This window comes from Schistocerca nitens, chromosome 5 (genome assembly GCF_023898315.1).
Source record: "Schistocerca nitens isolate TAMUIC-IGC-003100 chromosome 5, iqSchNite1.1, whole genome shotgun sequence".
Taxonomy (NCBI): domain Eukaryota; kingdom Metazoa; phylum Arthropoda; class Insecta; order Orthoptera; family Acrididae; genus Schistocerca; species Schistocerca nitens.
Genome location: NC_064618.1, coordinates 397,593,273 through 397,607,278, shown reverse-complemented (window position 1 = coordinate 397,607,278; position 14,006 = coordinate 397,593,273). Strand labels below are relative to the sequence as shown.

Sequence of the window (14,006 nt, the reverse complement as noted above, 5' to 3'; positions counted from 1 at the left end):
TACAGCATGGTGGTAAGAAATGGCAAGCTTCAGCATTAATTCATTGTATGTAAAATATCAGAAACATTAATTTGAATTGAGCTAGTATTAGTATTAGTTTTTTAGAGCTAGAGTCATTGGACAACCAATAAATGTTCACATCTACAGTTAGTGTGATGTTAACCCAACCATTTTTATGGCAGTGTTTACTGTCTATGTCAACAAGCAGGTCACTAAGAACATCAAAGAAAATACTAGGCAACCAGGTGGAGGTCTGTTAAGGCCTATAATAATTACGTTCTCTTTTCCCCATTTGTTATTATTCTATTACACCCTCAACATTGAAAGTACTTATATCTGTCACATCATAGTTACTACCACTAATGCAAGGGTAGCTACCCCACAACCATGTTTCTCGTTTCTACTGAAGGCAAAGCAATAGATTATGGAGAGTGGCTTACATACACTATTTAGCTCATCTGTGTATCAGTGTTCACTTATAACTAAAACATCAGAGTTATCAATTGCTGCAGAGGTATCCAACTTTATTGTGCTTATTGATAAGACTGAAAGTTCTGCTGAATTAATTGGAATGTGAGTTTGGATTGTTGAACACTGGTTTTTAGGACTACAAAAGTTCCAGTGTATGATATTAGGACTGAGGTCCTCCTGCTCAACCATACAGGCAGATTTAGAGCTACCAGGCTATCCAGCAGGGTTAGCACTACAATGGAAGTGGCTGGGAATAAAATTTCAATCTACTTTACAACTTGCCCCCTCCACAGACAAATTTGAGCAGGTGATATCATGGTTGCTATAGCAGCTAAACAAGCTCAGTTCTGTGGCTCGTTCCATGAGGCAGAACAGTGAGAAAGGCAAGATACTTCACTACTCCTGGTCAGAATCATACACTGCTGCTATAAGAGAATTCCATGTAGTGCAGAACAGGGAAATAAATTTGGAGTAAGAACCAACATACATGGTAAGTTAAATACAATTTTTTACAGTTTGATGAGAAAAAAATATTGCTTAAGTCTATTTTAGCTGCTGCCCCCTGGATAACTGCCTCTGTTACAGATTACTTAATGTTGCATGTTCCAGAACAACAGCTTTTAGCCATGTATTCTACAGCCATTGTCTTAGTTGCTGTTGCCATTTGATTTGATTCTGTATATGTATTTGCAAATTAGTCAGTCAAGTGGTTCACTAGAAACATGTTTCAATTTGCAGCTTATGAAGTGTACTAGCTATTGTTTTCTATTAACCTATATAAATTGTTTATTAACTTGTGATAAACAAGAACAGCACAGTGGAGAATAGATCAGGCCTCACTACATGATTATTTCCCTACCAGATTATTGTATCATTCAGTTGTTAATGAGATAGACATAAACAAACTGCAAAGTATAGTATTGAAATTAAATTAGAATTTAATTTTTTGTTAATGTCTGTATATCAACAAACTGTCAATACGAAAACACTCCTCTCCTTGTTCACATATAACAAATTTTTATAAACTTCACCTCTACTTTTCACCATTTTCTTTCCTCTCACAAATTTAAATAAAATTTTTTGAATTAATGCTTTGGCAGTATGGAGATGAGAATTTAATAAAATTTATTTAAAAGTTATTAACTCTGTAATAAGTTCATTAAAATATATTCATCTATTATGTTTCAGTTGTTACAACAATAATGACAACAAGTACATTTGTATTGTTTTTGCAGTGTTATCGAGATTTGAAAATGATGTCATAAGTTTTTGGTGCAAGATTAAAGCCCCCAAAAGCAGTAGACTTCAGGTCAGTACCATCAGCAGGAACAAGTTGAAATTTTTGCAAGATTCCAGCAAAAATTTGGAATAAAAAACGTTTTGCAAACTGCTCCCCCAAACACCGACGTCGACCTGAAAGGCAAATTAAAACTCTCAGATATGAGCCACAACTTATTTTACCATAACTCTTTCTAGTAGCAGTAACTCACCAAGACCAAAAGGCAAGAATGTGTCATCCTCTCTAAGTAGTCCAGTTTCAGTAATGAAACGTTCTGGTCGATAAACTTCAGGATCACCCCAGTGTTCTTTATCCATATGCAGTGACCAGTTGTTTACCAGCACAGTTGTATTCTGCATCAGAATGCATCATTTACTTTATGTTAGCAACTGCTTAAGGTTAGAAAGCATAAGAAATGTCTCTGTTTATGTACACTTTGCAGATAGTAGTATTGATCTTATTTTTCGGGTTATAAAATAACAGTGTCAATAAAATGTTTTGAGTTTAGAAAATTCCATGTATAACAGACATTATTAGAAAATAAATAAAACACAGAGAAGATACCAACACAATAGTCATACTTACACAGAAAATTTTCTTTGTGCCTTGAGCAGTGAAGCCACAACACCAAGAGAAAAGTATGTCAGTTACCAAAGTTACCATGAGATGTAATAAAATTGTTTGTGTACAATAATAATAAAAAAATAAGAATTGCACTGTTGCTGACAAAATGGTTGATTTGCCACATTGAGCTATTGATAACTCGATCACATGTATAGTGTGTTCATTTTAACAGAAGTCATTGAACTATCTCGAAAACTACACATTGCATCAAAAAAAAGTTAAAGTTCCAATTTGTGTGTCTTGGAGGGTGACATCCAATGATACCACACTCAACCTATCTCCTCACCCCATGAGTGGGTGGCTGGGGCAACTTTGTAATCTTCAATGGGAACCATTGTTTTTTATTGCAGATTACAATTCTGTGTAAAATCAACATATGTATTGTCTGAAGTATTTCTTTCATTTTTCCACAGATGACACTGTAATTGGAGAAATAGAAATGAGAACACAATTGCAATTTATGCCTTGCTATTCAACAACTCTTGAATATCCACTGGCACGTGTGGCCCCGTCTCCATGCTGCGAGAATAGGACAGACCATTGTTTTATACCTTCTAATTGGAAACCCCATTGCCAACATTGTATTCCTCCAAAATTTTGATGAGAGGTCTACTGAATGTTCCACTATGTCTATGTACAGAACTGTGACACATCAAAACAGGCAGTACACTGAGACCAGACCTCACGTATTGTGCAGACATGGAACAGATATCAGCTGTAAACATTAAATACTTGCACAGTGTTTATTGCCTGCACACCTTCACAATATCTGGAGAACCATTGTGCAGGTGGACGGTGAGTGTTGCAACATGGAAAAAAATATTGAAATGATCCTAATTTACAAAGAATGTAGGAGGAATGTTGAGGCTGCTGTTGCCCTATATGACAAGTGCTTACCAGAGAAAGCTCACACTCACTCATTCTTTTACAAGGCTGTGGACAGACTTATGTCTGATGGCAGTGTGCAGACCAGCTAAAGAAAGTTAAGCAAATGTGTTACAGGAGAAGGTAATGAAATAGCTGTACTAGTGGCAGTGAACTCCCAGATAAGCACCCAGCAATTACATTACAATTCCTTTATGTTTGTAGGTAGCATTTTCACAATACTGCATCATCAAAAGTATCATCCACACCATGTCGCTGTATCAGGAACTTCATGCCACCAGTTTCAATAATTGGGTAGTGTTTTGTGAATGGGCATGTGGACAAAATCCAAACAACACCCACATTCTCAGCCTAGGTGCTATTTTCCAGTGAGTCTACATTCACAAACCATGGTAGCATTAATGGGCATAACATGCATTACTGAAGTGTAGACAGTTCCCTCTGGTTATGGAAAGCTGACCATCAATGTCCCTTGTCAGTTAACATACGGTGTGGCATGATGAGTAACAAATTCATTGGTCTATATTTTGTCAATGGGACATTCATTGGATAGAAATGCCAAACGGTTTTGGAACAGAAACTACTGGTTCTACTGAGGATGTTGCCCTGGATGTTCAACAGTGTATGAAGATCACACAATTGAAACACAGGAGTTATTAGACCATGGTTACACTGGGTGGTGGATTGGCAGTGGTAGCCCTACTAACTGACCTCCTAGGTTGCTGGATTTAAAGTTGCTGAATTTGTTTCTATAGGGGCATCTAAGAGTTAAGGCATAACAGCAAGTGCAAACATACCGTGAAGACATGTTTGACTGTATCAGAAACACCTGTGCTGATATTTTGGCAGATACACTTCTGTCCTGTGTATGGTCATTTGAAAAGCAGATCACTAAATGCATTGAAGTTGGTGGTACTATGTTTGAACACTTACTGTACTTGGAAAAGTTGAGTAGCAATCACCTCAAGCCATGGCCACAGTGGCACACAGAGCAGTGCCCTGTTTGATATGATGTAGGAGGAATACAACATTGTGAATGGGATTTCCAATTACAAGTTACTAAATACTAGTCTGTCCTATCATTGCAGCATGGACGTGGGGTCTCAATTGCCATTGGATTTTCAAGAGCCATTGAGAAACATATTATAAATTACAATTGTGTACCCACTTATATTCCTCCAATTACAGCATCATCTGTGGAGAAACAAGAAAATGCTTCAGACAAAATGTATGTAAATTTTACCATAGAATTATAATCTGCAATAAAAAATTATGATTCCCATTGAAGATTTCAAAGTTGCCCCCACCACCCACTCATGGGTCGGATGGGATATTGAATGTGGTATATCCCTCTCCAAGACAAACAAAATGGAATTATAACTTTTTTTGACCAGATGTGTGGTGTTTGAGATATTTCAATGTCTTCAGTTAAAATGAGCACCCTGCATAGGCCTACTTCTCAGAGACCATAATCTCTATACCAGCATATGCAATGCTAACATGCTTTTGAATGTGAATGCTGTGGAATGATCTTGACGTATCTTCAGGAGAAGTTGAGCATTTGGGTCTTTCCTACATCTTCTGAGAAGATTCTGTCTTATTGTAGTATATAGCTATGAGTCTATTGTGAAAAATATGCTACCTGCTGCCTAAAAGATGAACTGTGGCAGATGCAGCATCCATGCCCAGTGAGTGTAGGACATCGACTGAATAAGGTGTTTCAGTCTGTACATAGCCTAAGATTGGATTAGATGTACTTTATGTTTCAATACACCTTTAGTGAGGAGATCCTCTAGGATGTACATGATGCCAGAAAAACAGAAATATGCAATAAATATTTACAAATAAAAACAAATATTCTAATGTACTTCCCAAAGATCTTGATTGGAATGGTCCTCACAGAAGCTGACTCAGTAGAAAATATCTTAAATGTATTATTGTTTAAAAGGCAATAAATAACTTATGACAAAACATGGAAATGTTCAGTATAAAGAAGTGCATATGGTAATTCTTAGATTATAATAACCATAGATCATTCAATAGAAAAATCAATTTACAGCATATCTTATTTACAGCAATTACTTTACTGCACTGAGCTTGTGCAGAAGTCAGGTTGTACAAATACTTGCCCTATTTTATATTATTTGTAACACATACACAGCTATTAGTCTACTAAGCAAGTCATCAATGGAGTAGGAGCTGGCAAGCAATAAATCCTTTAGGCTCCTTTAAAATAGAACTTTATTAGTACCCTAATTAAACTTTATATAGCTTCTGGCAGGTTATTGAAAATGTATGTTTGTGAATAATAGACGCCTTTCTGGGCCAAAGTAAGTGACTTTATATCTTTTTGAAGATTATTCCTATTTGTAGGATTGATTCCATTGGTTTGAAAAAGAGATACATTTGAAAGATTAATTTCATTAAGGAATAAATTTATTGGGAAGCAATATTGACATCAGTATTTCCCTAAGCATGCCTCCACAGGATGTTCTTGAGTTTACACCACAAATAACTTTTATTACACGTTTTTGAATTCAGAAAACTTAAAATGGCTTGATGAGTTACCCCAGACAATAATCCTGTATGACATTATGGAATGAAAGTAAGAACACTCTATCTTTGGGAGGAACAGAAATGGTCTTAAATCAGTGCTTGTCCCACTCCCACCATGTAGCTTGCTTGTCAATCAATCAATCAATCTCTTTATTTGTCCATTAACAATATACATTGTATGGATGCAGTCAATTACAATATAGTTTCTTATCTTTAATTTGTTTCAAAAACTTGGATAATAAATACAACCTCCCTGTGTACCAAGGTCCCCCAAGTACATGGTATGTCATCTGCTGAATATTTCCTCAATCAGAGCTCACCTGATTCCAAACCTATGACTACCTTCCTACTCCCCTTAATGATCTTTAAGCTTATCAACAACTACTTCAACTTTGAGGGGCAGACATACAAACAGATGGGGGTACAATCATAGGACCAGGATGTCTCCTTCCCATGCCAATCTTTTCACCAGTCATTTGGAGGGAGCTTTCCTGGGATCCATAAGTCTTCAGATCCTGGTTTGGTTTATGTACATTGATTATGTCTTTACCACATGGACTCATGGTGAGGCTGACCTGTTAAAATTCCTGGAATCTCTGAATACCTTCTCCCAATTAAATTTCATGTGATCATATTCTGAATCCTGTGCCACTTCCCTTGATGCTGATCTCACCCTCATCGAAGGCCAGCTACACACTACTGTCCACATAAAATCTACTAACAAACAGCATACTTACATTTTGACAGTTGCCATCTGTTCCATGTAAAACATTCCCTCTCATATAGCCTTGGCATTCAAGGCAAACATGCCTTACAGCAATACACCACCATTCTCACATCAGCCTTCACAGGTCATAATTACCCCACCAGCCTAGTTTAAAAGCAGATTTCCAGGGCAATCACATCCAATCCTGGTACTACTTTTCCCTCCAAAAAACAACTTTAGACCACATCACTGGTCACTCAGTATAATCCTGGTCTGGAATGTGTTAATCAGTTACTTCAACAAGACCATGACTTCCTAAAATCATGCCCTGAAATCCACTGTATACTGTCAGACCCTACACTCCTGCACCTATCTCCCTACCTTACAGCTCCTATCCCTGTGACCGTTCCCACTGCAAGACTTGCCCTACGCACCATCCTGTGACTACCTATACCAGCTGTGTCACTGGCAAAACATATACTATCAAAGGGAGAGCAACCTATGAAATGATGAAATGACACATGTCCTATAGCAACAGTTATGTAAACACTGTTCAGCCTTTTACATCAGCAGCACTACCCTAAAATTATCATTAGGATGAATGGTGTAGGCAGAGGGTGTACACTGGCAACATGCAGTATCCCATGGCAGAGCATTCTCTACAACATGCCAATCATGACCTTGGTGCACGTTTCACCACACACACCATCTGGATTCTCCCCCACACACCTCATAACTCCGTATGTGGGAACCAGCATTACAACATGTCCTTAGTTATCGCCACCCACCTGGCCGTAATTTACATTAATTTTTCCTGCCTCAGCGTTTCTTCACAGTAACTACTCCGTTCATCACTCTGTTTTGGTTTTCTACATCTTTCATTTTCTTACCTGTCTATTTTTTGCCAACCCCCTCCGTTTTCTATTACGTGCATTGCGCTTAGCTTTTCACTCTTACTGACTCAGGCACAATGTTTAAGCAGTAATCTCTGTCTTGCATATTACCCTGTCTAGCTCTCAGGTTTTCAAATCTCATCTGGTGCAGCTCCAACAATCAGTCTTTCCTTCTCATCCTGTCCAGTAAGTCTGCTCTGATCCCAGTTCTGGGTGACTTTCTCAGAATCTACCCCTTTTCCTAGATCTCTCCAGTTCTTATCCTTCACCCTCTTCCATCCCCTTCAACACTTCTACTGAAGAAGGTGCCACTGGCTCAAAATGCTTGCCTATTTATAATCTTTTATATGTGTATTCTGCTGCCATTTGGTGAGTGGATTTTTTTATTTGTCCAGTTACCTTATTTTGACACAAAATTGTTCAATAGATATGCAATATTTTATCAACATTCATAACCAAGATCGAAGTCTAACCTGTTACTAAGAAACAACTCAGAAATTAGGTGGACTTAATCACTTGGTGACGCTAAATATATGGCACACAATGCAGTTGTTTGCTCACAATTACCCTCTTTCATCATTTCATTATATAAAACAATTTCATCAGTAAAGAATTCATGGCAATCAGTTTTCAATGTTTCACAAAAAGTAGTTTTTTTTAGAAAACAATGCATAACAGTTTTTTTGAATGGTTGAAAATAATGCTGTAGAAGAGCCTGTTGGGTGACACTAGTGACAGGAGGTGAATTTTCTGTTAATAAACCTAACTTTTGACATCTTACAACATAAAAATAATAGCATCAATAAAAGTTCATAAATAGCATTATATAATATTTACAAAATATAGAAATATCAATTGAAACATCCAGCACTTACTTTTGAAGAACAGGTGGAGCCTATGCATTGCCATTTCCACAAACAGGAGCAAATGCTTGAGTGTTATACTGGAAATTCGAACAATTTGAGGAGGCACAATCTTAAAACACCATATATCAGTGCCGTAATAGTATATGGAAACCATTCATATTGCCTTATCTAATTAAAACTCTTTAACCCCCGAACATCAGTTTAAACAAAACACTATCCAGAATTACAGTCATATAAAAAACAGGGCTTACATAACTTGTTCCTATTTGGCCAATTACATGTTACAACTGTTTCCTAGGAAACACTTACAGAAATTACATAACTATATAATAAAGCATAAGCTGTAATTGTGCAAACTATAAATTAGAAAAAAAATTAAAATTATAAGGGGGAAGGGGAACAGGTTCAGAATTTGCATATTTAAAACAATGTATGTATGATCTTATACGGTTCTATTACAATGAAATTGTTTTTTTGTAAATAACAAGAACTGTAAAATGCCATGAAGAAATTAAAATAGCGAAGAGGAGGGAGAAGGGTGGATTGAGGAGGGAGGGGAGAGGGAGGTGAATTGTTAAACTGGATTATCTTGATATCTTGAAAAATATTTTTAAACTTTTTGTAATCCTGTGACTACAAATGTTCTATAAAATGACTATTTTTAATTAAAATAATGTGAAAACATTATGGAACAGCCACAGTAATGCTGTTGTTGGGAGTTTTCAGTTTGTACTATCTAGTGTGAAGAACTAGGCAATAACTTATGAATATTTTATTGGCCAATGACCAATATGTGCATATGATGCTGCATGTGCAGTAAGCAATTAGGCTTTTACTCATCCAATGTAAAAAGAAAAACATGGGGGGGAAGTGACACAGAGGTGCACAGCCTTGTGGGTAACATATAGAATAGTGTAGCATTCATCACAAAAAGAATATTCTGTAGTGGCAAACTTTATTCCATTACCAACTACCAAGACCCTAGGTTTATGGTAGAAATGTATCTATAAGTGTTCCATAAATAGACTCAAAACCAGTTCTTGGTGAAATCTATTTGTTCATTTAGTATTTCTGTTGAAAATTCCAAGTTCTCAAGTGTATTTAACAATAGCCTTTTAGGTGTGTTGTGCAGAATTTTAAGATAACCTTAAATTTCACTGAACATGTGGCTGCATTGTAAAAGATGCTTTTTTATGCAGCCTTTATTGTTGTCATGTGGTTGGCCCCTAAAATGATTTTTTAAGGACCTAGTAGTCTGTCCTATACAAAATTTTTTGCAATTACCACTCATAATACCGTAAACACCTGCACCCTAATATTTGTGACACCTGGCCTCAATCAAGTGTAATAATGTTTCCTAATTTACATAATTTAACCCCAAAGCATTATTATGCCTCCTGAATCTGTTTACTACATGTTCAGTGAATGTTTCTTTACATGTCATACTAATCCTTATTGTTTGTTGCTTGTGCTATTTATAAGCAAATTTTACAGACACCTAATTTCCTTACCATTATAGCAATTAGACCTTGCTTTCTTTCCTGTTCTAAACTATTCAATTCTTTTTCAGTGTCACTCTCATTTACAGGCAGCTTTATTAACCTATTTAGGAAAGCCCAAAAGTAGGCACATTTGTGCTCTTTTGGGTGGCATGCGTCTGCTGCTACAATGGCTTCTGTAAACATTGGCTTCCTAAAAATCCCTAATGTCACTTTGTCTGTAGAGCTGTTCATAGTTAAACCATAAAATCTGAAGCTTAACCAACTTTGTGTTCAGCTGCAAATTTATGTTGTTAACCACACTGTTAAATTTTACAGCTACATATTTGATCATTTCTTCATTGCCTTTTATTACTATAAATGTGTCAACCATATATCTGCTATAAGCAACATTATTACTCCAGATTTTGGGGTATTTGGTAATAACACTGTTTTCCAAATGATTTAACCCTGCGGCAGGTGCGCTTAAGATTGTTGTGTTAGCAGGCGCATGCGGCACTCAGTGCCACCTACATTTAAATACATAAGACAGCAGTTTTTATTTTTTTTTTATTTTTTGGTGGAATTAATTTTTCTTGTTTATAACATCATTATTAACAGCAACTTTTAATATGATCTGTATACACATATCCAATGTGCATGGGAAAATTAAAATTGTTACAGAATATCTGACATACGTTTCCAGGATATTTCCTAAGTGCTACTTTAATAACAAATTCTAAATAAATTATAACCACAGGTATGATTCGATTGTTTACCATTGTTAAAGCAAGTTTTACAGAAACGTGTAATATGTACAAAAACTTTGTAGCAATAATGAAGAATAAGGCAGTCTGTAAATACATATCAAGAATCACACACTTTCTTCCTCTGGAGAAGCTCTGCAATCATTATATGTGACAACATTGTGGCAACGATGCTTGCAAATAAATCTTTTGCAGCTATTGCAAGTGACAGTAGTTTTATTATTTTTTTACCACCATAAAGATGGCACCTTCCACACCTTCTTATAGTCTCATTGTGATTGGCGGGAATTCATTGATGAGGTGACAGAAATCCTTGAATATTTCGTGGTGAAGTAGAGAGCTGAGCCCTTTCTTTCAAGTGGTAGTCCATCAGAGCCAAGGCCAGGTTTGTTAAGTAGGTTCTTCTTCTGAATCTTTTTTTATGGATTGTTTGCAAAAAACAAGACCTGGGAATTTATCCCAGCAATATCCAGATAACGAAAAAACAATGCTAAGGGCCATCTTCTTGTGGTCCTTTGTGTAGAGTAGGATGTACACATATAATCCACAGTATCGACACCACCTTTTTTGCATTTTAGTCCAAATTTACAACAGATTTGCATGTAGTGGTGTCGATTTCAGCAGTTTCATGCATTGACCACAGGAAAAGCACAGACTTGTTTCTTTTTGTTTGGCACGAAACAAGACAGAAGTCATCTTGAAATCCGAAAAGACAATTTCCAATATCTTGCAATCTGTTGGACAAAAATCCCAGACGAATTTCCTTCTTCTTCTTTTTCAATGTTCCAATGAACGTTAGCCCATTTTCTAAAAGATGCTGGGCTACAGGGTAACTACTGTAGTAGTTGTCCGTAGTTACATTCCTGTGAGTTCCCTTGATCGGCTCAACCAATCTCTTCACAATATCTGTTGGCTGGTTAGATGCAACATATGGTCCAGGATTCTGTCTTCCACAGTATACATCAAAATTGAAAGTATAAAATGTCTTGATATCGCACAACGCATACAACTTCAATCCATGCTTAACAGGTTATTGGGCATGTACTGAACAAAACCACAACATCCGCGAAATGGGACAAGCATTTCATCTGCGGTTGTGAACTCCCCTAGACTGTAGTTATTTCTGCAGTTGTTCAGAAATGCTGAGTGGAGATTGCGGATGGCAGCAAGTTTATCAGTTGCTAGTCGTTCTTTTCTTGTAGAAGTATCGCCAAATCTGAGTGACCAGAGCAAGAACAGAAAGTGCTTGTAGCTAAATGCTGTCCTTTGAATAATCATTCCTGCTCCATTTGATGCCCACAGTTGTAATACATTTGTGCATCCCTATTTTTGTATGGCAATGAGAAACAGTGCTCCTAAAAGAGCCGTTTTTTCAGAAGCAGAAGTAGTTTTGCAATCTCTAGCCCTTGAGTAATTCACAGATGATCTCTTGTTATTTATGTACTTGTTTGTATTTGCAACGACGTAATCAATTCTCTCAGGATCAAACAATTTGAGAAAACTTTCAATTTCAGTTTTAGCTTTTCTACCATTGCGTTTCGGGCCAGGTAGGACATTCATTATATTCTTACGTTTTGGTTTCCCTGGTAGTGATAACGGATTATTTATCCACAAAGTTTCTTGGTCTTTACAAATATAAAAATGGCAGTCATCATGTGGCATTCATTTCACTTCATTTCCTTCAGTGCATGACTGCTCAGATTCGCTGGAATGATCTGCAGTTTCAATTATTTCTGATTCCTCATCGCTGTCAGAGAAATCTGCGTAATGTTCTTCGTCAGATGATTGCAAAAGAAGACGTTCAATTTCTTCTGGTGTTAGTCCTTTCCTTTGTGCGGACCTGGGAGACAATAAAATAATTCTAATAGCAAAGCAATGTTAATAACTAAATCATCATTCACCCACAGAGTTGTAAAACAAAGCTTCTAATCATCAAAACATTCGACAGTGGTACGGCTACGTGTACATACATTACCGGGCGCGTGCGGTAGGCAGTGCCGTCTCGGTGCAGTCGTCCACTTCACAGGTAAGTCGCACCTGTTATGGTGGGTATAATGACGGTGCAGTAATCCAGTTTGGAGCGTGACTAAACAATCGAGGCATATCTAGCACTATAGTTGTGTGCTCGGCGCGCTGACTTATTTATTGAACGAAAACAAAATTGGCGGCATACAGTGCCACCAATTTTGCAGGGTTATGAAAATATTGGCTACTCTGCCTACTAAACCGTTTCCTATCCTAAGCTTGCTGGTTGATTATGATATTTACCATTAAAAGAGAAATGACTGAAAGATAAAGTGAACTGTAACATAGTGACCAATTCTGTAGCCCCACCTTAGCAAAGTTTTTAGTGTTTTGATAAATTATGCTTGGTAATATCAATGATATCTGAAATTAGTATCCTAGTGTATAGGTTAACAACATCTAAGGAGGCTAGTTAAGCGTTTCCTAGTAGGACTAAATCTTTTGTTTTTTCCACAAAATGGTATGAGCTCCTCAAGGAAAAGCACCTCTCCAACATGTAAGATTCTCTAAGCTTTTTTATGGAGATCCCTATGCTTCGGATCTGCAGGTGCAGCACAACAGTTCTTCATCCATGTTCACCTGTGATTGGATTCATTATTGTTACTCTAATCCTATCTCTGTCTGCTGGATACACAGAAAACAACTCATCTATAATTTCATTTTCAAGGCTGCACTAAATTTTTGCACAGGTTTACATTTAATCTCATATTACTACTCATGAAAAGTTCCATAGGTTTGTGGTAATGCTGGCAGCACCATAAATGTTTCACTGCACGATGCACATCATAGCTGTTAAGTGAGGGAAATTGAGGGAAATGGAAGGAGAATGTGGGAAATGATGTGGAAGATATGTTCCAGTGAGGAAATGAAAAAGCGAGGGGAAATTTTTACCAACATGAGGTATTTGCTAAGTTCAGCAGACTACTATATTTTGTTAAACAAAAACAAAAAGGTAATATGTGTCTGTACATGGTTTAGGTATGACTGACACTTGAAATTTCTGTTTATCAGTTCCAGTACAGGAGAAACACATGTTTAAGATTCATCACTAAGAATGACACGAGTTTGATGGTTCAATAAAAACACTAAAAGTTTGTCCCTAGCAGAGACCATGCATAATGATGAGTAAAAGTAAAGAAGACACTGTTGTGTGCTGCCTTCACGTGTGAAACAATGTACAAAACTGTGTGGTAATTGAACAGGAAGATCTGAATGGGTGCTTGGTACTGGGATAAAGCAGCACAAAGTACAGGGTATTTATGTGTGATGATGCACATGGAATTAATGGCCTCCAGTAATCAGAAGGTGGCTGTCCAGAGTGACTTGGGAAAAAAAAGCAAAAATGGTGTACAAGCTACAAACTGTTGGACTGTGACTGGCCCTGCTTGGGAAGCTATAGAACTGATAAGCTATCTACCTGAAACATGCACAGAGCTGACCCACTGGATTTGTCCTG

General features: G+C 37.0%; 1 protein-coding gene across 2 annotated transcripts in view; it reads right to left on the bottom strand.

The window, feature by feature from the left end:
* Positions 1–1,647: 1,647 nt before the first annotated feature.
* LOC126259481 (methyl farnesoate epoxidase-like) overlaps positions 1,648–14,006 on the bottom strand; it is a 335,865-nt gene continuing 323,506 nt past the window's right edge. For both annotated transcript variants that reach the window (XM_049956317.1, XM_049956318.1), the window contains 2 exons: positions 1,962–2,103; positions 1,648–1,884 (listed from right to left, as the gene is read on the bottom strand). In XM_049956317.1, the coding sequence (XP_049812274.1) occupies positions 1,709–1,884; positions 1,962–2,103 (318 nt within the window). In that variant the 3' untranslated portion in view covers positions 1,648–1,708. The remainder of the gene's footprint in view (positions 1,885–1,961; positions 2,104–14,006) is intronic.